This window comes from Passer domesticus, chromosome 3 (assembly GCF_036417665.1).
Source record: "Passer domesticus isolate bPasDom1 chromosome 3, bPasDom1.hap1, whole genome shotgun sequence".
Lineage (NCBI taxonomy): Eukaryota > Metazoa > Chordata > Aves > Passeriformes > Passeridae > Passer > Passer domesticus.
This window is the reverse complement of record NC_087476.1, coordinates 2113390-2137647: the sequence shown is the minus strand read 5'-3', so window position 1 is coordinate 2137647 and position 24258 is coordinate 2113390. Positions and strand designations below refer to the sequence as shown.

At 43.2% G+C, this 24258-nt stretch overlaps 1 protein-coding gene across 1 annotated transcript in view; it reads left to right on the top strand.

Annotated features, from left to right (window-relative positions):
- ELP3 (elongator acetyltransferase complex subunit 3) overlaps positions 1 to 24258 on the top strand; it is a 159287-nt gene that overhangs the window by 77527 nt on the left and 57502 nt on the right. The window contains exon 9 of the mRNA XM_064411527.1: positions 22998 to 23124. Within this exon, the coding sequence (XP_064267597.1) occupies positions 22998 to 23124 (127 nt within the window). The remainder of the gene's footprint in view (positions 1 to 22997; positions 23125 to 24258) is intronic.

The window sequence follows — 24258 nt, the reverse complement described above, 5'->3', positions numbered from 1 at the left end:
TGGAACTGGAATTGGAATTGGAATGGGAATTGCAATAGGAAGGAATTGGAATTGGAGTTGGAATTGGAATTGGAATTCCGATATGTAGGAATTGGAATTGAAATTTGATTTGGAATTGGAATTCCAGTTGAGAGGAATTGGAGGAGTTGGAATTGGAATTGGAACTGGAATTGGAACTGCAATTGGAATTCTAATAGAGAGGAATTGAAGGAATTGGAATTGGAATTGGAATTTGCATTGAAATTGGAACTGGAATTGGAATTGGAATTCCAATAGGGAGGAATTGGAATTGGAGTTGGAATTGGAACTGGAATTGGAATTGGAGTTGGAATTCCAATAGGGAGGAATTGGAAGAAATGGAATTGGCATTGGCATTGGAATTGGAATTGGAATTCTAATAGGGAGGAACTGGAGGAATTGGAATTGGAATTCCAGTAGGGAGGAATTGGAAATGGGATTGGAACTGGAATTCCAATAGGGAGGAATTGGAATTGAAATTGAAATTCCAATAGGGAGGAGTTGGAATTCCAGGAGTTCAGAGGAAAACAGGGATGGGAGGGGATGGACGTGCCCTGGAATGTCCCGGAGTGCTGCAGAGAGCCGGGATTTTGTGGGAAGATTTTTCTCCCACTTCCAGCTGGGAATCTCCCGGTGGGGGCCCCGGAGGGGGAAGGAAAAGGGATTTTCTCCAGAACTGTGGAAATTTGGTCTTTTTTGGGCTCCAGATCCCCCAGGCTCCTGCAGACCCTGGGTTGGGGTTGGTGTCAGTGTGGAAAACACGGAATCCTCCTGGAATCCCAGAATTGGGGAGATTCAATTTTCCCAGAGGGATTTTGGGTGATTTTCAGCTCCTTTCCCACAGAATTCCAATACCCAAAATTTTTGGAGCTTCACATTTTCCCAGAAGGGATTTTGGGTGATTTCCAGCTCCTTTCCCTCAGAATTCCAATCCCAATACCCAAACTTTGGGGAGGTTCAATTTTCCCAGAGGAATTTTGGGTGATTTCCAGCTCCTTTCCCACAGAATTCCAATCCCAATACCCAAAATCTGGGGAGATTCAATTTTCCCGAAGGGATTTTGGGTGATTTCCAGCTCCTTTCCCACAGAATTCCAATCCCAATGCCCAAAATCTGGGGAGGTTCAATTTTCCCAGAGGGATTTTGGGTGATTTTCAGCTCGGCTGCTTTTCCTTCTTCCATCCCTTCTCTTTTCCTGCCGTTTTTATTCCTGAATTTATGTTTTTATTCCTGTTTTTCCTGAGGGACACCAACCTGGATTTCCAGACTGGATTCCAGCATCTCTCCCAAATTTCTGTTGGGATCTGGAAACCCCAGAGCAGCTCCTTTCCCTCAGAATTCCAATCCCAATACCCAAAATCTGGGGAGATTCAATTTTCCCAGAAGGGATTTTGGGTGATTTCCAGCTCCTTTCCCTCAGAATTCCAATCCCAATACCCAAACTTTGGGGAGATTCAATTTTCCCAGAAGGGATTTTGGGTGATTTCCAGCTCCTTTCCCTCACAATTCCAATCCCAATACCCAAAATTTTTGGAGCTTCACATTTTCCCAGAGGGATTTTGGGTGATTTCCAGCTCCTTTCCCTCAGAATTCCAATCCCAATACCCAAACTTTGGGGAGGTTCAATTTTCCCAGAGGGATTTTGGGTGATTTCCAGCTCCTTTCCCACAGAATTCCAATCCCAATACCCAAAATCTGGGGAGGTTCAATTTTCCCAGAGGGATTTTGGGTGATTTTCAGCTCCTTTCCCTCAGAATTCCAATCCCAATACCCAAAATCTGGGGAGATTCAATTTTCCCAGAGGGATTTTGGGTGATTTTCAGCTCCTTTCCCTCAGAATTCCAATCCCAATACCCAAAATCTGGGGAGATTCAATTTTCCCAGAGGGATTTTGGGTGATTTCCAGCTCCTTTCCCTCAGAATTCCAATCCCAATACCCAAACTTTGGGGAGATTCAATTTTCCCAGAAGGGATTTTGGGTGATTTTCAGCTCCTTTCCCTCAGAATTCCAATCCCAATACCCAAAATCTGGGGAGGTTCAATTTTCCCTGAGGGAATTTTGGGTGATTTTCCGCTCCTTTCCCTCACAATTCCGATCCCAATACCCAAACTTTGGGGAGATTCAATTTTCCCAGAGGGATTTTGGGTGATTTCCAGCTCCTTTCCCTCAGAATTCCAATCCCAATACCCAAACTTTGGGGAGATTCAATTTTCCCAGAGGGATTTTGGGTGATTTTCCGCTCCTTTCCCTCCCAATTCCGATCCCAATACCCAAAATTTGGGGAGGTTCAATTTTCCCAGCGGGATTTTGGGTGATTTCCAGCTCCTTTCCCTCAGAATTCCAATCCCAATACCCAAACTTTGGGGAGGTTCAATTTTCCCAGAGGGATTTTGGGTGATTTCCAGCTCCTTTCCCACAGAATTCCAATCCCAATACCCAAAATCTGGGGAGGTTCAATTTTCCCAGAGGGATTTTGGGTGATTTCCAGCTCCTTTCCCTCAGAATTCCAATCCCAATACCCAAAATTTTTGGAGATTCAATTTTCCCAGAGGGATTTTGGGTGATTTCCAGCTCCTTTCCCTCACAATTCCGATCCCAATACCCAAAATCTGGGGAGATTCAATTTTCCCAGAGGGATTTTGGGTGATTTCCAGCTCCTTTCCCTCACAATTCCGATCCCAATACCCAAAATCTGGGGAGATTCAATTTTCCCAGAGGGATTTTGGGTGATTTCCAGCTCCTTTCCCTCACAATTCCAATCCCAATACCCAAACTTTGGGGAGATTCAATTTTCCCAGAGGGATTTTGGGTGATTTCCAGCTCCTTTCCCTCAGAATTCCAATCCCAATACCCAAAATCTGGGGAGATTCAATTTTCCCAGAGGGATTTTGGGTGATTTCCAGCTCCTCTCCCCCAGAATTCCAATCCCAATACCCAAAATTTGAGGAGATTCAATTTTCCCAGAGGGATTTTGGGTGATTTCCAGCTCCTTTCCCTCAGAATTCCAATCCCAATACCCAAAATTTTTGGAGATTCAATTTTCCCAGAAGGGATTTTGGGTGATTTCCAGCTCCTTTCCCTCAGAATTCCAATCCCAATACCCAAAATCTGGGGAGATTCAATTTTCCCAGAGGGATTTTGGGTGATTTCCAGCTCCTTTCCCTCAGAATTCCAATCCCAATACCCAAACTTTGGGGAGGTTCAATTTTCCCAGAGGGATTTTGGGTGATTTCCAGCTCCTTTCCCTCAGAATTCCAATCCCAATACCCAAAATTTTTGGAGGTTCACATTTTCCCAGAGGGATTTTGGGTGATTTCCAGCTCCTTTCCCCCAGAATTCCAATCCCAATACCCAAAATCTGGGGAGGTTCAATTTTCCCAGAGGGATTTTGGGTGATTTCCAGCTCCTTTCCCTCAGAATTCCAATCCCAATACCCAAAATTTTTGGAGATTCAATTTTCCCAGAGGGATTTTGGGTGATTTCCAGCTCCTTTCCCTCACAATTCCGATCCCAATACCCAAAATCTGGGGAGATTCAATTTTCCCAGAGGGATTTTGGGTGATTTTCAGCTCCTTTCCCACAGAATTCCAATCCCAATACCCAAAATTTTTGGAGCTTCACATTTTCCCAGAGGGATTTTGGGTGATTTCCAGCTCCTTTCCCTCAGAATTCCAATCCCAATACCCAAAATTTTTGGAGATTCAATTTTCCCAGAGGGATTTTGGGTGATTTCCAGCTCCTTTCCCCCAGAATTCCAATCCCAATACCCAAACTTTGGGGAGATTCAATTTTCCCAGAAGGGATTTTGGGTGATTTCCAGCTCCTCTCCCCCAGAATTCCAATCCCAATACCCAAAATTTGAGGAGATTCAATTTTCCCAGAGGGATTTTGGGTGATTTCCAGCTCCTTTCCCTCAGAATTCCAATCCCAATACCCAAAATTTTTGGAGCTTCAATTTTCCCAGAAGGGATTTTGGGTGATTTTCAGCTCCTTTCCCACAGAATTCCAATCCCAATACCCAAAATTTTTGGAGCTTCACATTTTCCCAGAGGGATTTTGGGTGATTTTCAGCTCCTTTCCCTCAGAATTCCAATCCCAATACCCAAAATTTGGGGATATTCAATTTTCCCAGAGGGATTTTGGGTGATTTCCAGCTCCTTTCCCTCAGAATTCCAATCCCAATACCCAAAATTTGGGGAGGATCACATTTTCCCAGAGGGATTTTGGGTGATTTCCAGCTCCTTTCCCACAGAATTCCAATCCCAATACCCAAAATCTGGGGAGATTCAATTTTCCCAGAGGGATTTTGGTTGATTTTCAGCTCCTTTCCCTCAGAATTCCAATCCCAATACCCAAAATTTTTGGAGATTTAATTTTCCCAGAGGGATTTTGGGTGATTTCCAGCTCCTTTCCCTCACAATTCCAATCCCAATACCCAAAATTTTTGGATCTTCACATTTTCCCAGAGGGATTTTGGGTGATTTCCAGCTCCTTTCCCTCAGAATTCCAATCCCAATACCCAAAATCTGGGGAGATTCAATTTTCCCAGAGGGATTTTGGGTGATTTCCAGCTCCTTTCCCACAGAATTCCGATCCCAATACCCAAAATTTTTGGATCTTCACATTTTCCCAGAGGGATTTTGGGTGATTTCCAGCTCCTTTCCCTCAGAATTCCAATCCCAATACCCAAAATCTGGGGAGATTCAATTTTCCCAGAGGGATTTTGGGTGATTTCCAGCTCCTTTCCCTCAGAATTCCAATGCCCAAAATCTGGGGAGATTCAATTTTCCCAGAGGGATTTTGGGTGATTTTCAGCTCCTTTCCCACAGAATTCCAATCCCAATACCCAAAATTTCGGGGGAGGTTCAATTTTCCCAGAGGGATTTTGGGTGATTTCCAGCTCCTTTCCCTCACAATTCCAATCCCAATACCCAAAATCTGGGGAGATTCAATTTTCCCAGAGGGATTTTGGGTGATTTCCAGCTCCTTTCCCTCAGAATTCCAATCCCAATACCCAAAATCTGGGGAGGTTCAATTTTCCCAGAGGGATTTTGGGTGATTTCCAGCTCCTTCCCCACAGAATTCCAATCCCAATACCCAAACTTTGGGGAGATTCAATTTTCCCAGAAGGGATTTTGGGTGATTTCCAGCTCCTTTCCCTCAGAATTCCAATCCCAATACCCAAACTTTGGGGAGGTTCAATTTTCCCAGAGGGATTTTGGGTGATTTCCAGCTCCTTTCCCACAGAATTCCAATCCCAATACCCAAAATCTGGGGAGGTTCAATTTTCCCAGAGGGATTTTGGGTGATTTTCAGCTCCTTTCCCTCAGAATTCCAATCCCAATACCCAAAATCTGGGGAGATTCAATTTTCCCAGAGGGATTTTGGGTGATTTTCAGCTCCTTTCCCTCAGAATTCCAATCCCAATACCCAAAATCTGGGGAGATTCAATTTTCCCAGAGGGATTTTGGGTGATTTCCAGCTCCTTTCCCTCAGAATTCCAATCCCAATACCCAAACTTTGGGGAGATTCAATTTTCCCAGAGGGATTTTGGGTGATTTTCAGCTCCTTTCCCTCAGAATTCCAATCCCAATACCCAAAATCTGGGGAGATTCAATTTTCCCTGAGGGAATTTTGGGTGATTTTCCGCTCCTTTCCCTCACAATTCCGATCCCAATACCCAAACTTTGGGGAGATTCAATTTTCCCAGAGGGATTTTGGGTGATTTTCCGCTCCTTTCCCTCAGAATTCCAATCCCAATACCCAAAATTTGGGGAGGTTCAATTTTCCCAGCGGGATTTTGGGTGATTTTCAGCTCCTTTCCCTCAGAATTCCAATCCCAATACCCAAAATCTGGGGAGATTCAATTTTCCCAGAGGAATTTTGGGTGATTTCCAGCTCCTTTCCCTCAGAATTCCAATCCCAATACCCAAACTTTGGGGAGGTTCAATTTTCCCAGAGGGATTTTGGGTGATTTCCAGCTCCTTTCCCTCAGAATTCCAATCCCAATACCCAAACTTTGGGGAGGTTCAATTTTCCCAGAGGGATTTTGGGTGATTTCCAGCTCCTTTCCCTCAGAATTCCAATCCCAATACCCAAAATCTGGGGAGGTTCAATTTTCCCAGAGGGATTTTGGGTGATTTTCCGCTCCTTTCCCTCCCAATTCCGATCCCAATACCCAAAATTTGGGGAGGTTCAATTTTCCCAGAGGGATTTTGGGTGATTTCCAGCTCCTTTCCCTCAGAATTCCAATCCCAATACCCAAAATCTGGGGAGATTCAATTTTCCCAGAGGGATTTTGGGTGATTGGCTGCTTTTCCTTCTTCCATCCCTTCTCTTTTCCTGCTCTTTTTATTCCTGAATTTATTTTTTTATTCCCTTTTTTTCCTGAGGGACACCAACCTGGATTTCCAGCCTGGATTCCAGTATCTTTCCCAAATTTCTCTCTGGATCTGGAAACCCCAGAGCAGCTCCTTTCCCACAGAATTCCAATCCCAATACCCAAAATCTGGGGAGATTCAATTTTCCCAGAAGGAATTTTGGGTGATTTCCAGCTCCTTTCCCTCAGAATTCCAATCCCAATACCCAAACTTTGGGGAGATTCAATTTTCCCAGAGGGATTTTGGGTGATTTCCAGCTCCTTTCCCTCACAATTCCAATCCCAATACCCAAAATCTGGGGAGATTCAATTTTCCCAGAAGGAATTTTGGGTGATTTCCAGCTCCTTTCCCTCAGAATTCCAATACCCAAACTTTGGGGAGATTCAATTTTCCCAGAGGGATTTTGGGTGATTTTCAGCTCCTTTCCCACAGAATTCCAATCCCAATACCCAAAATCTGGGGAGATTCAATTTTCCCAGAGGGATTTTGGGTGATTTCCAGCTCCTTTCCCCCAGAATTCCAATCCCAATACCCAAAATCTGGGGAGATTCAATTTTCCCAGAGGGATTTTGGGTGATTTCCAGCTCCTTTCCCCCAGAATTCCAATCCCAATACCCAAACTTTGGGGAGATTCAATTTTCCCAGAGGGATTTTGGGTGATTTCCAGCTCCTTTCCCACAGAATTCCAATCCCAATACCCAAAATCTGGGGAGGTTCAATTTTCCCAGAGGGATTTTGGGTGATTTTCACCTTGGCTGCTTTTCCTTGTTCCATCCCTTCTCCTTTCCTGCTCGTTTTATTCCTGAATTTATGTTTTTATTCCTGTTTTTCCTGAGGGACACCAACCTGGATTTCCAACCTGGATTCCAGTATCTTTCCTAAATTTCTCTCTGGATCTGGAAACCCCAGAGCAGCTCCTTTCCCACAGAATTCCAATCCCAATACCCAGAATTTGGGGAGGTTCAATTTTCCCAGAGGGATTTTGGGTGATTTCCAGCTCCTTTCCCCCACAATTCCAATTCCAATACCCAAAATTGGGGAGATTCAATTTTCCCAGAAGGGATTTTGGGTGATTTCCAGCTCCTTTCCCTCAGAATTCCAATCCCAGTACCCAAAATTTGGGGAGATTCAATTTTCCCAGAGGGATTTTGGGTGATTTTCAGCTCCTTTCCCCCAGAATTCCAATCCCAATACCCAAAATCTGGGGATGTCCAATTTTCCCAGAGGGATTTTGGGTGATTTCCAGCTCCTTTCCCTCAGAATTCCAATCCCAATACCCAAAATTTTTGGATCTTCACATTTTCCCAGAGGGATTTTGGGTGATTTCCAGCTCCTTTCCCTCACAATTCCAATCCCAATACCCAAACTCTGGGGAGGTTCAATTTTCCCAGAGGGATTTTGGGTGATGTTCAGCTCCTTTCCCTCACAATTCCAATCCCAATACCCAAAATTGGGGAGATTCAATTTTCCCAGAGGGATTTTGGGTGATTTCCAGCTCCTTTCCCTCAGAATTCCAATCCCAATACCCAAAATTGGGGAGATTCAATTTTCCCAGAGGGATTTTGGGTGATTTCCAGCTCCTTTCCCACAGAATTCCGATCCCAATACCCAAAATTTGGGGAGGTTCAATTTTCCCAGAGGGATTTTGGGTGATTTCCAGCTCCTTTCCCTCAGAATTCCAATCCCAATACCCAAAATTTTTGGAGGTTCACATTTTCCCAGAGGGATTTTGGGTGATTTCCAGCTCCTTTCCCCCAGAATTCCAATCCCAATACCCAAACTTTGGGGAGATTCAATTTTCCCAGAAGGGATTTTGGGTGATTTTCAGCTCGGCTGCTTTTCCTTCTTCCATCCCTTCTCTTTTCCTGCCGTTTTTATTCCTGAATTTATGTTTTTATTCCTGTTTTTCCTGAGGGACACCAACCTGGATTTCCAGACTGGATTCCAGCATCTCTCCCAAATTTCTGTTGGGATCTGGAAACCCCAGAGCAGCTCCTTTCCCTCAGAATTCCAATCCCAATACCCAAAATCTGGGGAGATTCAATTTTCCCAGAAGGGATTTTGGGTGATTTCCAGCTCCTTTCCCTCAGAATTCCAATCCCAATACCCAAACTTTGGGGAGATTCAATTTTCCCAGAAGGGATTTTGGGTGATTTCCAGCTCCTTTCCCTCACAATTCCAATCCCAATACCCAAAATTTTTGGAGCTTCACATTTTCCCAGAGGGATTTTGGGTGATTTCCAGCTCCTTTCCCTCAGAATTCCAATCCCAATACCCAAACTTTGGGGAGGTTCAATTTTCCCAGAGGGATTTTGGGTGATTTTCAGCTCCTTTCCCTCAGAATTCCAATCCCAATACCCAAAATCTGGGGAGATTCAATTTTCCCAGAGGGATTTTGGGTGATTTTCAGCTCCTTTCCCTCAGAATTCCAATCCCAATACCCAAAATCTGGGGAGATTCAATTTTCCCAGAGGGATTTTGGGTGATTTCCAGCTCCTTTCCCTCAGAATTCCAATCCCAATACCCAAACTTTGGGGAGATTCAATTTTCCCAGAAGGGATTTTGGGTGATTTTCAGCTCCTTTCCCTCAGAATTCCAATCCCAATACCCAAAATCTGGGGAGGTTCAATTTTCCCTGAGGGAATTTTGGGTGATTTTCCGCTCCTTTCCCTCACAATTCCGATCCCAATACCCAAACTTTGGGGAGATTCAATTTTCCCAGCGGGATTTTGGGTGATTTCCAGCTCCTTTCCCTCAGAATTCCAATCCCAATACCCAAACTTTGGGGAGGTTCAATTTTCCCAGAGGGATTTTGGGTGATTTCCAGCTCCTTTCCCACAGAATTCCAATCCCAATACCCAAAATCTGGGGAGATTCAATTTTCCCAGCGGGATTTTGGGTGATTTCCAGCTCCTTTCCCTCAGAATTCCAATCCCAATACCCAAACTTTGGGGAGGTTCAATTTTCCCAGCGGGATTTTGGGTGATTTCCAGCTCCTTTCCCTCAGAATTCCAATCCCAATACCCAAACTTTGGGGAGATTCAATTTTCCCAGCGGGATTTTGGGTGATTTCCAGCTCCTTTCCCTCAGAATTCCAATGCCCAAAATCTGGGGAGGTTCAATTTTCCCAGAGGGATTTTGGGTGATTTCCAGCTCCTTTCCCTCAGAATTCCAATCCCAATACCCAAAATTTTTGGAGATTCAATTTTCCCAGAGGGATTTTGGGTGATTTCCAGCTCCTTTCCCTCACAATTCCGATCCCAATACCCAAAATCTGGGGAGATTCAATTTTCCCAGCGGGATTTTGGGTGATTTCCAGCTCCTTTCCCTCACAATTCCGATCCCAATACCCAAAATCTGGGGAGATTCAATTTTCCCAGAGGGATTTTGGGTGATTTCCAGCTCCTTTCCCTCACAATTCCAATCCCAATACCCAAACTTTGGGGAGATTCAATTTTCCCAGAGGGATTTTGGGTGATTTCCAGCTCCTTTCCCTCAGAATTCCAATCCCAATACCCAAAATCTGGGGAGATTCAATTTTCCCAGAGGGATTTTGGGTGATTTCCAGCTCCTCTCCCCCAGAATTCCAATCCCAATACCCAAAATTTGAGGAGGTTCAATTTTCCCAGAGGGATTTTGGGTGATTTTCACCTTGGCTGCTTTTCCTTGTTCCATCCCTTCTCCTTTCCTGCTCGTTTTATTCCTGAATTTATGTTTTTATTCCTGTTTTTCCTGAGGGACACCAACCTGGATTTCCAACCTGGATTCCAGTATCTTTCCTAAATTTCTCTCTGGATCTGGAAACCCCAGAGCAGCTCCTTTCCCACAGAATTCCAATCCCAATACCCAGAATTTGGGGAGGTTCAATTTTCCCAGAGGGATTTTGGGTGATTTCCAGCTCCTTTCCCCCACAATTCCAATTCCAATACCCAAAATTGGGGAGATTCAATTTTCCCAGAAGGGATTTTGGGTGATTTCCAGCTCCTTTCCCTCAGAATTCCAATCCCAGTACCCAAAATTTGGGGAGATTCAATTTTCCCAGAGGGATTTTGGGTGATTTTCAGCTCCTTTCCCCCAGAATTCCAATCCCAATACCCAAAATCTGGGGATGTCCAATTTTCCCAGAGGGATTTTGGGTGATTTCCAGCTCCTTTCCCTCAGAATTCCAATCCCAATACCCAAAATTTTTGGATCTTCACATTTTCCCAGAGGGATTTTGGGTGATTTCCAGCTCCTTTCCCTCAGAATTCCAATCCCAATACCCAAACTCTGGGGAGGTTCAATTTTCCCAGAGGGATTTTGGGTGATGTTCAGCTCCTTTCCCTCACAATTCCAATCCCAATACCCAAAATTGGGGAGATTCAATTTTCCCAGAGGGATTTTGGGTGATTTCCAGCTCCTTTCCCTCAGAATTCCAATCCCAATACCCAAAATTGGGGAGATTCAATTTTCCCAGAGGGATTTTGGGTGATTTCCAGCTCCTTTCCCACAGAATTCCGATCCCAATACCCAAAATTTGGGGAGGTTCAATTTTCCCAGAGGGATTTTGGGTGATTTCCAGCTCCTTTCCCTCAGAATTCCAATCCCAATACCCAAAATTTTTGGAGGTTCACATTTTCCCAGAGGGATTTTGGGTGATTTCCAGCTCCTTTCCCCCAGAATTCCAATCCCAATACCCAAACTTTGGGGAGATTCAATTTTCCCAGAAGGGATTTTGGGTGATTTTCAGCTCGGCTGCTTTTCCTTCTTCCATCCCTTCTCTTTTCCTGCCGTTTTTATTCCTGAATTTATGTTTTTATTCCTGTTTTTCCTGAGGGACACCAACCTGGATTTCCAGACTGGATTCCAGCATCTCTCCCAAATTTCTGTTGGGATCTGGAAACCCCAGAGCAGCTCCTTTCCCTCAGAATTCCAATCCCAATACCCAAAATCTGGGGAGATTCAATTTTCCCAGAAGGGATTTTGGGTGATTTCCAGCTCCTTTCCCTCAGAATTCCAATCCCAATACCCAAACTTTGGGGAGATTCAATTTTCCCAGAAGGGATTTTGGGTGATTTCCAGCTCCTTTCCCTCACAATTCCAATCCCAATACCCAAAATTTTTGGAGCTTCACATTTTCCCAGAGGGATTTTGGGTGATTTCCAGCTCCTTTCCCTCAGAATTCCAATCCCAATACCCAAACTTTGGGGAGGTTCAATTTTCCCAGAGGGATTTTGGGTGATTTTCAGCTCCTTTCCCTCAGAATTCCAATCCCAATACCCAAAATCTGGGGAGATTCAATTTTCCCAGAGGGATTTTGGGTGATTTTCAGCTCCTTTCCCTCAGAATTCCAATCCCAATACCCAAAATCTGGGGAGATTCAATTTTCCCAGAGGGATTTTGGGTGATTTCCAGCTCCTTTCCCTCAGAATTCCAATCCCAATACCCAAACTTTGGGGAGATTCAATTTTCCCAGAAGGGATTTTGGGTGATTTTCAGCTCCTTTCCCTCAGAATTCCAATCCCAATACCCAAAATCTGGGGAGGTTCAATTTTCCCTGAGGGAATTTTGGGTGATTTTCCGCTCCTTTCCCTCACAATTCCGATCCCAATACCCAAACTTTGGGGAGATTCAATTTTCCCAGCGGGATTTTGGGTGATTTCCAGCTCCTTTCCCTCAGAATTCCAATCCCAATACCCAAACTTTGGGGAGGTTCAATTTTCCCAGAGGGATTTTGGGTGATTTCCAGCTCCTTTCCCACAGAATTCCAATCCCAATACCCAAAATCTGGGGAGATTCAATTTTCCCAGCGGGATTTTGGGTGATTTCCAGCTCCTTTCCCTCAGAATTCCAATCCCAATACCCAAACTTTGGGGAGGTTCAATTTTCCCAGCGGGATTTTGGGTGATTTCCAGCTCCTTTCCCTCAGAATTCCAATCCCAATACCCAAACTTTGGGGAGATTCAATTTTCCCAGCGGGATTTTGGGTGATTTCCAGCTCCTTTCCCTCAGAATTCCAATGCCCAAAATCTGGGGAGGTTCAATTTTCCCAGAGGGATTTTGGGTGATTTCCAGCTCCTTTCCCTCAGAATTCCAATCCCAATACCCAAAATTTTTGGAGATTCAATTTTCCCAGAGGGATTTTGGGTGATTTCCAGCTCCTTTCCCTCACAATTCCGATCCCAATACCCAAAATCTGGGGAGATTCAATTTTCCCAGCGGGATTTTGGGTGATTTCCAGCTCCTTTCCCTCACAATTCCGATCCCAATACCCAAAATCTGGGGAGATTCAATTTTCCCAGAGGGATTTTGGGTGATTTCCAGCTCCTTTCCCTCACAATTCCAATCCCAATACCCAAACTTTGGGGAGATTCAATTTTCCCAGAGGGATTTTGGGTGATTTCCAGCTCCTTTCCCTCAGAATTCCAATCCCAATACCCAAAATCTGGGGAGATTCAATTTTCCCAGAGGGATTTTGGGTGATTTCCAGCTCCTCTCCCCCAGAATTCCAATCCCAATACCCAAAATTTGAGGAGATTCAATTTTCCCAGAGGGATTTTGGGTGATTTCCAGCTCCTTTCCCTCAGAATTCCAATCCCAATACCCAAAATTTTTGGAGATTCAATTTTCCCAGAAGGGATTTTGGGTGATTTCCAGCTCCTTTCCCTCAGAATTCCAATCCCAATACCCAAAATCTGGGGAGATTCAATTTTCCCAGAGGGATTTTGGGTGATTTCCAGCTCCTTTCCCTCAGAATTCCAATCCCAATACCCAAACTTTGGGGAGGTTCAATTTTCCCAGAGGGATTTTGGGTGATTTCCAGCTCCTTTCCCTCAGAATTCCAATCCCAATACCCAAAATTTTTGGAGGTTCACATTTTCCCAGAGGGATTTTGGGTGATTTCCAGCTCCTTTCCCCCAGAATTCCAATCCCAATACCCAAAATCTGGGGAGGTTCAATTTTCCCAGAGGGATTTTGGGTGATTTCCAGCTCCTTTCCCTCAGAATTCCAATCCCAATACCCAAAATTTTTGGAGATTCAATTTTCCCAGAGGGATTTTGGGTGATTTCCAGCTCCTTTCCCTCACAATTCCGATCCCAATACCCAAAATCTGGGGAGATTCAATTTTCCCAGAGGGATTTTGGGTGATTTTCAGCTCCTTTCCCTCAGAATTCCAATGCCCAAAATCTGGGGAGGTTCAATTTTCCCAGAGGGATTTTGGGTGATTTTCAGCTCCTTTCCCACAGAATTCCAATCCCAATACCCAAAATTTTTGGAGCTTCACATTTTCCCAGAGGGATTTTGGGTGATTTCCAGCTCCTTTCCCTCAGAATTCCAATCCCAATACCCAAAATTTTTGGAGATTCAATTTTCCCAGAGGGATTTTGGGTGATTTCCAGCTCCTTTCCCCCAGAATTCCAATCCCAATACCCAAACTTTGGGGAGATTCAATTTTCCCAGAAGGGATTTTGGGTGATTTCCAGCTCCTCTCCCCCAGAATTCCAATCCCAATACCCAAAATTTGAGGAGATTCAATTTTCCCAGAGGGATTTTGGGTGATTTCCAGCTCCTTTCCCTCAGAATTCCAATCCCAATACCCAAAATTTTTGGAGCTTCAATTTTCCCAGAAGGGATTTTGGGTGATTTTCAGCTCCTTTCCCACAGAATTCCAATCCCAATACCCAAAATTTTTGGAGCTTCACATTTTCCCAGAGGGATTTTGGGTGATTTTCAGCTCCTTTCCCTCAGAATTCCAATCCCAATACCCAAAATTTGGGGATATTCAATTTTCCCAGAGGGATTTTGGGTGATTTCCAGCTCCTTTCCCTCAGAATTCCAATCCCAATACCCAAAATTTGGGGAGGATCACATTTTCCCAGAGGGATTTTGGGTGATTTCCAGCTCCTTTCCCTCAGAATTCCAATCCCAATACCCAAAATTTTTGGATCTTCACATTTTCCCAGAGGGATTTTGGGTGATTTCCAGCTCCTTTCCCTCAGAATTCCAATCCCAATACCCAAAATCTGGGGAGATTCAATTTTCCCAGAGGGATTTTGGGTGATTTCCAGCTCCTTTCCCACAGAATTCCAATGCCCAAAATCTGGGGAGATTCAATTTTCCCAGAGGGATTTTGGGTGATTTTCAGCTCCTTTCCCACAGAATTCCAATCCCAATACCCAAAATTTCGGGGGAGGTTCAATTTTCCCAGAGGGATTTTGGGTGATTTCCAGCTCCTTTCCCTCACAATTCCAATCCCAATACCCAAAAATATGGGGAGATTCAATTTTCCCAGAGGGATTTTGGGTGATTTCCAGCTCCTTTCCCTCAGAATTCCAATCCCAATACCCAAAATCTGGGGAGGTTCAATTTTCCCAGAGGGATTTTGGGTGATTTCCAGCTCCTTCCCCACAGAATTCCAATCCCAATACCCAAACTTTGGGGAGATTCAATTTTCCCAGAAGGGATTTTGGGTGATTTCCAGCTCCTTTCCCTCAGAATTCCAATCCCAATACCCAAACTTTGGGGAGGTTCAATTTTCCCAGAGGGATTTTGGGTGATTTCCAGCTCCTTTCCCACAGAATTCCAATCCCAATACCCAAAATCTGGGGAGGTTCAATTTTCCCAGAGGGATTTTGGGTGATTTTCAGCTCCTTTCCCTCAGAATTCCAATCCCAATACCCAAAATCTGGGGAGATTCAATTTTCCCAGAGGGATTTTGGGTGATTTTCAGCTCCTTTCCCTCAGAATTCCAATCCCAATACCCAAAATCTGGGGAGATTCAATTTTCCCAGAGGGATTTTGGGTGATTTCCAGCTCCTTTCCCTCAGAATTCCAATCCCAATACCCAAACTTTGGGGAGATTCAATTTTCCCAGAAGGGATTTTGGGTGATTTTCAGCTCCTTTCCCTCAGAATTCCAATCCCAATACCCAAAATCTGGGGAGATTCAATTTTCCCTGAGGGAATTTTGGGTGATTTTCCGCTCCTTTCCCTCACAATTCCGATCCCAATACCCAAACTTTGGGGAGATTCAATTTTCCCAGAGGGATTTTGGGTGATTTTCCGCTCCTTTCCCTCAGAATTCCAATCCCAATACCCAAAATTTGGGGAGGTTCAATTTTCCCAGCGGGATTTTGGGTGATTTTCAGCTCCTTTCCCTCAGAATTCCAATCCCAATACCCAAAATCTGGGGAGATTCAATTTTCCCAGAGGAATTTTGGGTGATTTCCAGCTCCTTTCCCTCAGAATTCCAATACCCAAACTTTGGGGAGATTCAATTTTCCCAGAGGGATTTTGGGTGATTTCCAGCTCCTTTCCCTCAGAATTCCAATCCCAATACCCAAACTTTGGGGAGGTTCAATTTTCCCAGAGGGATTTTGGGTGATTTCCAGCTCCTTTCCCTCAGAATTCCAATCCCAATACCCAAAATCTGGGGAGGTTCAATTTTCCCAGAGGGATTTTGGGTGATTTTCCGCTCCTTTCCCTCCCAATTCCGATCCCAATACCCAAAATTTGGGGAGGTTCAATTTTCCCAGAGGGATTTTGGGTGATTTCCAGCTCCTTTCCCTCAGAATTCCAATCCCAATACCCAAAATCTGGGGAGATTCAATTTTCCCAGAAGGAATTTTGGGTGATTTCCAGCTCCTTTCCCTCAGAATTCCAATACCCAAACTTTGGGGAGATTCAATTTTCCCAGAGGGATTTTGGGTGATTTTCAGCTCCTTTCCCACAGAATTCCAATCCCAATACCCAAAATCTGGGGAGATTCAATTTTCCCAGAGGGATTTTGGGTGATTTCCAGCTCCTTTCCCCCAGAATTCCAATCCCAATACCCAAAATCTGGGGAGATTCAATTTTCCCAGAGGGATTTTGGGTGATTTCCAGCTCCTTTCCCCCAGAATTCCAATCCCAATACCCAAACTTTGGGGAGATTCAATTTTCCCAGAGGGATTTTGGGTGATTTCCAGCTCCTTTCCCACAGAATTCCAATCCCAATACCCAAAATCTGGGGAGGTTCAATTTTCCCAGAGGGATTTTGGGTGATTTTCACCTTGGCTGCTTTTCCTTGTTCCATCCCTTCTCCTTTCCTGCTCGTTTTATTCCTGAATTTATGTTTTTATTCCTGTTTTTCCTGAGGGACACCAACCTGGATTTCCAACCTGGATTCCAGTATCTTTCCTAAATTTCTCTCTGGATCTGGAAACCCCAGAGCAGCTCCTTTCCCACAGAATTCCAATCCCAATACCCAGAATTTGGGGAGGTTCAATTTTCCCAGAGGGATTTTGGGTGATTTCCAGCTCCTTTCCCCCACAATTCCAATTCCAATACCCAAAATTGGGGAGATTCAATTTTCCCAGAAGGGATTTTGGGTGATTTCCAGCTCCTTTCCCTCAGAATTCCAATACCCAAACTTTGGGGAGATTCAATTTTCCCAGAGGGATTTTGGGTGATTTTCAGCTCCTTTCCCACAGAATTCCAATCCCAATACCCAAAATCTGGGGAGATTCAATTTTCCCAGAGGGATTTTGGGTGATTTCCAGCTCCTTTCCCCCAGAATTCCAATCCCAATACCCAAAATCTGGGGAGATTCAATTTTCCCAGAGGGATTTTGGGTGATTTCCAGCTCCTTTCCCCCAGAATTCCAATCCCAATACCCAAACTTTGGGGAGATTCAATTTTCCCAGAGGGATTTTGGGTGATTTCCAGCTCCTTTCCCACAGAATTCCAATCCCAATACCCAAAATCTGGGGAGGTTCAATTTTCCCAGAGGGATTTTGGGTGATTTTCACCTTGGCTGCTTTTCCTTGTTCCATCCCTTCTCCTTTCCTGCTCGTTTTATTCCTGAATTTATGTTTTTATTCCTGTTTTTCCTGAGGGACACCAACCTGGATTTCCAACCTGGATTCCAGTATCTTTCCTAAATTTCTCTCTGGATCTGGAAACCCCAGAGCAGCTCCTTTCCCACAGAATTCCAATCCCAATACCCAGAATTTGGGGAGGTTCAATTTTCCCAGAGGGATTTTGGGTGATTTCCAGCTCCTTTCCCCCACAATTCCAATTCCAATACCCAAAATTGGGGAGATTCAATTTTCCCAGAAGGGATTTTGGGTGATTTCCAGCTCCTTTCCCTCAGAATTCCAATCCCAGTACCCAAAATTTGGGGAGATTCAATTTTCCCAGAGGGATTTTGGGTGATTTTCAGCTCCTTTCCCCCAGAATTCCAATCCCAATACCCAAAATCTGGGGATGTCCAATTTTCCCAGAGGGATTTTGGGTGATTTCCAGCTCCTTTCCCTCAGAATTCCAATCCCAATACCCAAAATTTTTGGATCTTCACATTTTCCCAGAGGGATTTTGGGTGATTTCCAGCTCCTTTCCCTCACAATTCCAATCCCAATACCCAAACTCTGGGGAGGTTCAATTTTCCCAGAGGGATTTTGGGTGATGTTCAGCTCCTTTCCCTCACAATTCCAATCCCAATACCCAAAATTGGGGAGATTCAATTTTCCCAGAGGGATTTTGGGTGATTTCCAGCTCCTTTCCCTCAGAATTCCAATCCCAATACCCAAAATTGGGGAGATTCAATTTTCCCAGAGGGATTTTGGGTGATTTCCAGCTCCTTTCCCTCAGAATTCCAATCCCAATACCCAAAATTTTTGGATCTTCACATTTTCCCAGAGGGATTTTGGGTGATTTCCAGCTCCTTTCCCTCACAATTCCAATCCCAATACCCAAAATCTGGGGAGGTTCAATTTTCCCAGAGGGATTTTGGGTGATTTTCATCTCCTTTCCCTCACAATTCCAATCCCAATACCCAAACTTTGGGGAGATTCAATTTTCCCAGAGGGATTTTGGGTGATTTCCAGCTCCTTTCCCACAGAATTCCAATCCCAATACCCAAAATTTCGGGGGAGATTCAATTTTCCCAGAGGGATTTTGGGTGATTTCCAGCTCCTTTCCCACAGAATTCCGATCCCAATACCCAAAATCTGGGGAGATTCAATTTTCCCAGAGGGATTTTGGGTGATTTCCAGCTCCTTTCCCACAGAATTCCAATCCCAATACCCAAAATTTTTGGAGCTTCACATTTTCCCAGAAGGAATTTTGGGTGATTTTCAGCTCCTTTCCCTCAGAATTCCAATCCCAATACCCAAAATCTGGGGAGGTTCAATTTTCCCAGAGGGATTTTGGGTGATTTTCAGCTCCTTTCCCTCACAATTCCAATCCCAATACCCAAACTTTGGGGAGATTCAATTTTCCCAGAGGGATTTTGGGTGATTTTCAGCTCCTTTCCCACAGAATTCCAATCCCAATACCCAAAATCTGGGGAGATTCAATTTTCCCAGAAGGGATTTTGGGTGATTTCCAGCTCCTTTCCCTCAGAATTCCAATCCCAATACCCAAAATTTGGGGAGATTCAATTTTCCCAGAGGGATTTTGGGTGATTTTCAGCTCCTTTCCCCCAGAATTCCAATCCCAATACCCAAAATTTTTGGATCTTCACATTTTCCCAGAAGGGATTTTGGGTGATTTTCAGCTCCTTTCCCACAGAATTCTGATCCCAATACCCAAACTCTGGGGAGATTCAATTTTCCCAGAGGGATTTTGGGTGATTTTCCGCTCCTTTCCCTCACAATTCCAATCCCAATACCCAAACTTTGGGGAGATTCAATTTTCCCAGAAGGAATTTTGGGTGATTTCCAGCTCCTTTCCCTCACAATTCCAATCCCAATACCCAAACTTTGGGGAGGTTCAATTTTCCCAGAAGGGATTTTGGGTGATTTCCAGCTCCTTTCCCCCAGAATTCCAATCCCAATACCCAAAATCTGGGGAGGTTCAATTTTCCCAGAGGGATTTTGGGTGATTTCCAGCTCCTTTCCCCCAGAATTCCAATACCCAAAATCTGGGGAGATTCAATTTTCCCAGAGGGATTTTGGGTGATTTCCAGCTCCTTTCCCCCAGAATTCCAATCCCAATACCCAAAATCTGGGGAGGTTCAATTTTCCCAGAGGGATTTTGGGTGATTTTCCGCTCCTTTCCCTCAGAATTCCAATCCCAATACCCAAAATCTGGGGAGATTCAATTTTCCCAGAGGGATTTTGGGTGATTTCCAGCTCCTTTCCCCCAGAATTCCAATCCTAATACCCAAAATTTTTGGAGCTTCACATTTTCCCAGAAGGAATTTTGGGTGATTTCCAGCTCCTTTCCCTCAGAATTCCAATCCCAATACCCAAAATCTGGGGAGATTCAATTTTCCCAGAAGGAATTTTGGGTGATTTCCAGCTCCTTTCCCTCAGAATTCCGATCCCAATACCCAAAATTTTTGGAGATTCAATTTTCCCAGAGGGATTTTGGGTGATTTCCAGCTCCTTTCCCTCAGAATTCCAATCCCAATACCCAAACTTTGGGGAGATTCAATTTTCCCAGAAGGAATTTTGGGTGATTTCCAGCTCCTTTCCCTCAGAATTCCAATCCCAATACCCAAAATTTTTGGAGATTCAATTTTCCCAGAGGGATTTTGGGTGATTTCCAGCTCCTTTCCCTCAGAATTCCAATCCCAATACCCAAAATCTGGGGAGATTCAATTTTCCCAGAAGGAATTTTGGGTGATTTCCAGCTCCTTTCCCTCAGAATTCCGATCCCAATACCCAAAATTTTTGGAGATTCAATTTTCCCAGAGGGATTTTGGGTGATTTCCAGCTCCTTTCCCTCAGAATTCCAATCCCAATACCCAAACTTTGGGGAGATTCAATTTTCCCAGAAGGAATTTTGGGTGATTTCCAGCTCCTTTCCCTCAGAATTCCAATCCCAATACCCAAAATTTTTGGAGATTCAATTTTCCCAGAGGGATTTTGGGTGATTGGCTGCTTTTCCTTCTTCCATCCCTTCTCCTTTCCTGCTGGTTTTATTCCTGAATTTATGTTTTTATTCCCTGTTTTTCCTGAGGGACACCAACCTGGATTTCCAGACTGTATTCCAGTATCTTTCCCAAATTTCTCTCTGGATCTGGAGACCCCAGAGCAGCTCCTTTCCCTGAGAATTCCAATCCCAATACCCAAAATCTGGGGAGGTTCAATTTTCCCAGAAGGGATTTTGGGTGATTTCCAGCTCCTTTCCCTCAGAATTCCAATCCCAATACCGAAAATTTTTGGAGATTCAATTTTCCCAGAGGGATTTTGGGTGATTTCCAGCTCCTTTCCCTCAGAATTCCAATCCCAATACCGAAAATTTTTGGAGATTCAATTTTCCCAGAGGGATTTTGGGTGATTTCCAGCTCCTTTCCCTCAGAATTCCAATCCCAATACCCAAAATCTGGGGAGATTCAATTTTCCCAGAGGGATTTTGGGTGATTTCCAGCTCCTTTCCCCCAGAATTCCAATCCCAATACCCAAAATCTGGGGAGGTTCAATTTTCCCAGAGGGATTTTGGGTGATTTCCAGCTCCTTTCCCTCAGAATTCCAATCCCAATACCCAAACTTTGGGGAGATTCAATTTTCCCAGAGGGATTTTGGGTGATTTCCAGCTCCTTTCCCTCACAATTCCAATTCCAATACCCAAAATTTTTGGAGATTCAATTTTCCCAGAGGGATTTTGGGTGATTTCCAGCTCCTTTCCCTCAGAATTCCAATTCCAATACCCAAAATTGGGGAGGTTCAATTTTCCCAGAGGGATTTTGGGTGATTTCCAGCTCCTTTCCCTCAGAATTCCAATCCCAATACCCAAAATCTGGGGAGATTCAATTTTCCCAGAGGGATTTTGGGTGATTTCCAGCTCCTTTCCCTCACAATTCCAATCCCAATACCCAAAATTGGGGAGATTCAATTTTCCCAGAGGGATTTTGGGTGATTTCCAGCTCCTTTCCCCCACAATTCCAATCCCAATACCCAAAATCTGGGGAGATTCAATTTTCCCAGAGGGATTTTGGGTGATTTCCAGCTCCTTTCCCTCAGAATTCCAATCCCAATACCGAAAATTTTTGGAGATTCAATTTTCCCAGAGGGATTTTGGGTGATTTCCAGCTCCTTTCCCTCAGAATTCCAATCCCAATACCGAAAATTTTTGGAGATTCAATTTTCCCAGAGGGATTTTGGGTGATTTCCAGCTCCTTTCCCTCAGAATTCCAATCCCAATACCGAAAATTTTTGGAGATTCAATTTTCCCAGAGGGATTTTGGGTGATTTCCAGCTCCTTTCCCTCAGAATTCCAATCCCAATACCCAAAATCTGGGGAGATTCAATTTTCCCAGAGGGATTTTGGGTGATTTCCAGCTCCTTTCCCTCACAATTCCAATCCCAATACCCAAACTTTGGGGAGATTCAATTTTCCCAGAGGGATTTTGGGTGATTTCCAGCTCCTTTCCCTCACAATTCCAATTCCAATACCCAAAATCTGGGGAGATTCAATTTTCCCAGAGGGATTTTGGGTGATTTCCAGCTCCTTTCCCTCACAATTCCAATCCCAATACCCAAACTTTGGGGAGATTCAATTTTCCCAGAGGGATTTTGGGTGATTTCCAGCTCCTTTCCCTCACAATTCCAATCCCAATACCCAAAATCTGGGGAGATTCAATTTTCCCAGAGGGATTTTGGGTGATTTCCAGCTCCTTTCCCTCACAATTCCAATCCCAATACCCAAAATCTGGGGAGGTTCAATTTTCCCAGAGGGATTTTGGGTGATTTCCAGCTCCTTTCCCCCAGAATTCCAATCCCAATACCCAAAATTTTTGGAGCTTCACATTTTCCCAGAAGGAATTTTGGGTGATTTCCAGCTCCTTTCCCTCAGAATTCCAATCCCCAAACTTTGGGGAGATTCAATTTTCCCAGAGGGATTTTGGGTGATTTCCAGCTCCTTTCCCTCACAATTCCAATCCCAATACCCAAAATCTGGGGAGATTCAATTTTCCCAGAGGGATTTTGGGTGATTTCCAGCTCCTTTCCCCCAGAATTACAATACCCAAAATCTGGGGAGATTCAATTTTCCCAGAGGGATTTTGGGTGATTTCCAGCTCCTTTCCCTCAGAATTCCAATCCCAATACCCAAACTTTTTGGAGATTCAATTTTCCCAGAGGGATTTTGGGTGATTTCCAGCTCCTTTCCCTCAGAATTCCAATCCCAATACCCAAAATCTGGGGAGGTTCAATTTTCCCAGAGGGATTTTGGGTGATTTCCAGCTCCTTTCCCACAGAATTCCAATCCCAATACCCAAAATTTGGGGAGATTCAATTTTCCCAGAGGGATTTTGGGTGATTTCCAGCTCCTTTCCCACAGAATTCCAATACCCAAAATCTGGGGAGGTTCAATTTTCCCAGAAGGGATTTTGGGTGATTTCCAGCTCCTTTCCCTCAGAATTCCAATACCCAAAATCTGGGGAGGCTCACATTTTCCCAGAAGGAATTTTGGGTGATTTCCAGCTCCTTTCCCACAGAATTCCAATCCCAATACCCAAAATCTGGGGAGGTTCAATTTTCCCAGAGGGATTTTGGGTGATTTCCAGCTCCTTTCCCCCACAATTCCGCTCCCAGTCCCCCCAAACCCCCCAGGCTCGGTTTTCCCCCCAGCCCCTCCCCAGGCCCGGCCTGCCGGGGTTAATCCCCGTTTGTCCTGTCCGTCTGTCCGCAGGGGTCACACGGTGAGGGCTGTCTGTGAGTCCTTCCACCTGGCCAAGGACGCGGGGTTCAAGGTGGTGGCGCACATGATGCCGGACCTGCCCAACGTGGGGCTGGAAAGGGACCTGGAGCAGTTCTTTGTGAGTATTCCTCTAAAAAATAGATCAATTCGCGCTTTTTTCCTCATGGAAAACCCCCCTGCTCGGTTACCTGATTTGTTTCTAAAAGGGAAATAATTTAAAAATATAAAAAAAAAAAAAATTCAATTTTTTTTTTAAATTTTCTGGGTGAAGTAGTTCAATAAATCTTTTTTTTTTAAAAATTCAATTTTTTTTTTTTTAAATTTTCTGGATGAAGTAGCTCAACAAATTTTTTTTTTAAAAAAATTTAATTTTTTTTTAATTTTCTGGGTGAAGTAGTTCAACAAATCTTTTTTTTTTAAAATAATTCAATTTTTTTTTTAATTTTCTGGGTGAAGTAGTTCAGCAAATCTTTATTTTTTAAAAAATTCTATTTTTTTTTAATTTTCTGGATGAAGTTGTTAAAAAAATATTTATTTTTTAAAAAAGTCATTTTTTTTTAAATTTTCTGGGTGAAGTAGTTCAACAAATCTTTTTTTAAAAAAAAATTCAATTTTTTTTTTATTTTCTGGATGAAATAGTTCAACAAATCTTTTTTTTTAAAAAAAAAATTGAATTTTTTTTTTAAATTTTCCGGATGAAGTAGCTCAACAAATCTTTTTTTTTTAAAAAATATTTAAAAAAAAAAAAAAAAGAAAAAGGCTCCTGCTCTTTTCCAAGGTGCTTTTCCCTCTTGGATTTAGGGTAGGACACAATTCCAAGTGAAAAAAATCCCCTCTGGAAGGTAATTAATTGCAAATTAATTGCAAAATTAGAGGGGGTGTGTGTGATGTAAAGCGTTTTGGCCTCATCATTTTATTTATTTATTTTATTTACTTATTTATTTATTTATTTTATTTATGTATTCATTTATTTATAATTTATTTATTTATTTATAACTTTATTATTTTATTTATAATTTTATTTTATTTATTTATTTATTTATTTGTAATTTTATTTATTTTATTTATTTGTTTTATTTATTTATTCATTTTATTTATTTATTTCTATTTATAATTTTATTTATTTATTTATTTTTATGATTTATTTATTTATTTTATTTATTTATTTATAATTTTATTCATTTTTATTTATTTTTTAAATTTATTTTTATTTATAATTTTATTTCTTTATTTATTTTACTATTTATTTAAA